General features: G+C 46.1%; 1 protein-coding gene across 1 annotated transcript in view; it reads left to right on the plus strand.

Annotated features, from left to right (window-relative positions):
* The window catches only part of LOC108803383 (intercellular adhesion molecule 5-like), an 18,195-nt gene extending 14,828 nt beyond the window's left edge, over nt 1-3,367 (plus strand). Inside the window, exons 6-7 of the mRNA XM_018575226.1 lie at nt 764-1,027; nt 3,183-3,367. Coding sequence (XP_018430728.1) covers nt 764-1,027; nt 3,183-3,367 — 449 coding nt within the window. The remainder of the gene's footprint in view (nt 1-763; nt 1,028-3,182) is intronic.
* The last annotated feature ends 388 nt before the right edge of the window (nt 3,368-3,755 follow it).

Below are 3,755 nucleotides of genomic sequence, written 5' to 3' on the forward strand. Positions count from 1 at the left end.
CCCTCTGATCAATGTTTATAAACAATGTTACTTTGTATCTCTCTATCTCCCTCTGATCAATGTTTATAAACAATGTTACTTTGTATCTCTCTATCTCCCTCTGATCAATGTTTATAAACAATGTTACTTTGTATCTCTCTATCTCCCTCTGATCAATGTTCATAAACAATGTTACTTTGTATCTCTCTATCTCCCTCTGATCAATGTTCATAAAGAAAGTGTCAGATGGTCAGTTTTGTAGCAGCAGCTCTATTTATATAGCAACTCCTAGGAATCGCCAGCAAATGCAAGGTGGGAAAGCAGCATTGGGGCAGAAGGTCATGATATACTGCACAAGTTCTATCTACTTCGATAAAAGTTTTGGGTGTGTTTAGCATGCCCAAGGTCCACAATTGGTTAAAGAGAATCTGATCTCTGGGAGTTCTTCCCAAATAAAGACAGGCAGAGGGCAAAGGACTAGTCACCAATATTGTCTATGAACTCCCTGCTGCTGATTTTCTCCCCATTACTGGCAGCAGTGCCTGAGGTCTCACACTGTAGATATACAGCTATGAGGCACATTCACATAGGAAGAACACTGCTGTTTTTTAGGAGGAATCATTCAATGTTCAATGGTACTGCTTAGGTACAATTACAATCGCTAAATGTTCCCTGTAACTTAGCAAATCTTCACTGTGTACGTCTGGCTCCACTTTAATCATAATCGTTTTCCTGGAAGTCTCTGCCATTGTTAATTTTATTTTAAATATCTTTTGTTTTTCAGACCCACCAGGGCACCCGACAGTGAACATCTCCTCATCATTGATTAGCACAGGAGGATCTGTCAATCTTACTTGTTATTCAGACGCTCTTCCCCCTCCCATGTACAAGTGGGAAATCCCGCCTCATGCCCAAGTGGCCTTCTCCATAGACAAAAGTTCCATCACCATCACAGAAGCATCATCCTACCACAGCGGAGTCTACACCTGTCAAGTCGAGAACCAACATGGGAAATTATCCGAACAACAGAGTTTAGAAGTTAAAAGAGGCAAGTGACGCCGGGAGACCATTAACAAAGGAAATCCTCTATATACTCAGCTCAATACCATTACCACCCAATACCCATGATTATCAATACACCACACCCAGCGGTTCTGTGATCTACATGCAGCTCCACCTGCTGGTGAAATCTAATACTGCACTGCAGACATACAATTGGCGTTGTTCTTTATGAGCCCCGCTGTATCTATCAGATCTATCTGTATCAAACTACGGGGTATCTGTATCTACACATGAGGGAAGCCATGACTACTCATTCCATGTGCAGAATCTGCTTCCTGCTTAGTAATGACGCACAATGTTTACACCCAGGGCCGAAGCTGTGGGAGGCATGTTCCCGGGTGCCACTGGGTGTGTGGATGTAGAACTTGGGGGGGGGGCAACTTTGAACCTTTACCCCTGGTGACAGAATGTCCAGCTTCCCCACTGTTTACACCTTCCTGATCTCTTATGTCATCACTTAACAGCTCACTCTCTGTGTTAAAGGAGAACTATGAGGTCAGTGTTTTTCCCCATAGTTCTCCTTAGGGTAACGGGAGGACACAAACTAGCGTCCTCCCATCATCCAAAGCTCAGTATATAGGGAGCTACAGCTCGCGGTATACTGAGACCGCCGCAGCCGGGACATTACTGTCTGGATCCACCCTGCTGCGTGATTGACAGCTGGCTCTGCCTATCTAGAGACAGAGCCAGCTGTACCCGCCCCCTCCCCCGTCTGTTCCGCCGGTCAGCGCTGGAGGAACGGAGCGGGGAGGGGAGGAATCCCTGCAGGGAGCCGTGATTGACAGTCACCGATCTCTGCAGGGACAGGATCGAGAAGTGAGCGAGCGCCGGTATGTGTTCTCTCAATTCCTGATCTATTGAGCCGACCTGTGACAGTCTCATTGCCACACGTCGGCTCGAACTATGAGGAGGAGTGACAATCACTCCCCTCATAGTTTTCCTGTAACTCAGATTTGATCTCAGCACAACTTTGAACCTTTACCCCTGGTGACAGAATGTCCAGCTTCCCCACTGTTTACACCTTCCTGATCTCTTATGTCATCACTTAACAGCTCACTCTCTGTGTTAAAGGAGAACTATGAGGTCAGTGTTTTTCCCCATAGTTCTCCTTAGGGTAACGGGAGGACACAAACTAGCGTCCTCCCATCATCCAAAGCTCAGTATATAGGGAGCTACAGCTCGCGGTATACTGAGACCGCCGCAGCCGGGACATTACTGTCTGGATCCACCCTGCTGCGTGATTGACAGCTGGCTCTGCCTATCTAGAGACAGAGCCAGCTGTACCCGCCCCCTCCCCCGTCTGTTCCGCCGGTCAGCGCTGGAGGAACGGAGCGGGGAGGGGAGGAATCCCTGCAGGGAGCCGTGATTGACAGTCACCGATCTCTGCAGGGACAGGATCGAGAAGTGAGCGAGCGCCGGTATGTGTTCTCTCAATTCCTGATCTATTGAGCCGACCTGTGACAGTCTCATTGCCACACGTCGGCTCGAACTATGAGGAGGAGTGACAATCACTCCCCTCATAGTTTTCCTGTAACTCAGATTTGATCTCAGCAGCTGGTGATCAGGGAGTGTGAATGGGAACACGTATAGAGGGGTATTCTCAAATTTTGACTGCACAAGTGGAAATACACTTTAAGCGGTTAGGCAATGTCCTTGAAGTGAGCAATCTATACTCCCTCCAATGTTACTCTCCAAATCTCTACATATAACACAATGATAAACATTTCAGAGAGCAGACATGTAAGAATGTGTATGTATAGAAAACAGAATATCTGAAAAAGAATCAAAATAGTGTATCTGACCCCAAGAACAAAAACGTAATATATTGCAGCTTCCCAATCCTTACACGTGGGGCAGATTCTTTTTTGTTTCAGGTTTTTTTTCCCCCTTATTCTCCCTGGTGATCCTGCCAGTAGCACACTTCCTGTCCTGGGGTGACAACGCTCGCTCACTGCATTTATTTGAACAGTGCAATAACATGTAGAAATGTTTGCTGTGTACTTTCCCTTTAAGACAATCCTGGTAATACAATGTAGCAAACTTTCTTTAGAAACATTTCTATAATTGAACGCTAACAATCGGAGTTCCGGGAAGTTGATACATTTATGTGAGAGTTATAACGCTGATTTGTTTCTTTACAGATCACACCGTACTTCTGGCCGTTCTTCTCGTCGTAGGCTTCATCGCGTTATCCGTCCTGGTCGGCGCCATTGTCTACTACTTTTTATGTCGAAATGGGAAAAAAGGGTTTTATGATCTTGTGAGACTAAAAGCAAGTAAGCATGCAGACGCAAACGTTCCTCTGCAAGAAAACAGCGTGGTCTAGGACGGACATCCCCCAATCTTAGTGCGCTGTTAGCCTCTGCGGTGCTGTCGGCGCAGACATTCTGAATGTATAGACCGGCCCAAACACTGAAACCCAAATACAGATCCTACAGAATACTTGATGATAAAATGATTATGTCCTAAAAGGACCGGAATTCACCCAAACCCGGCGACACGTATGAACAATCCCGGTGTGGAGCTTGTAGATATCAGGGGGTCCAGTGTCCATTGGAATTCTGCCTTGTGGACCTTCTTATGCTCGACCAATGGACTTCAATGTACAGATCTGGATCTGGTATGGTGTCACCATTCCCCATTTTACTGGACTCTCCTCTATATCTGTGTCCCGTTGATGGTTTTGGCGTCACATTATTATTATAGTTTGGAAG

Source organism: Nanorana parkeri, unplaced genomic scaffold, assembly GCF_000935625.1.
Source record: "Nanorana parkeri isolate BGI_ZX_2015 unplaced genomic scaffold, ASM93562v1 scaffold3661, whole genome shotgun sequence".
Classification (NCBI taxonomy): Eukaryota; Metazoa; Chordata; class Amphibia; order Anura; family Dicroglossidae; genus Nanorana; species Nanorana parkeri.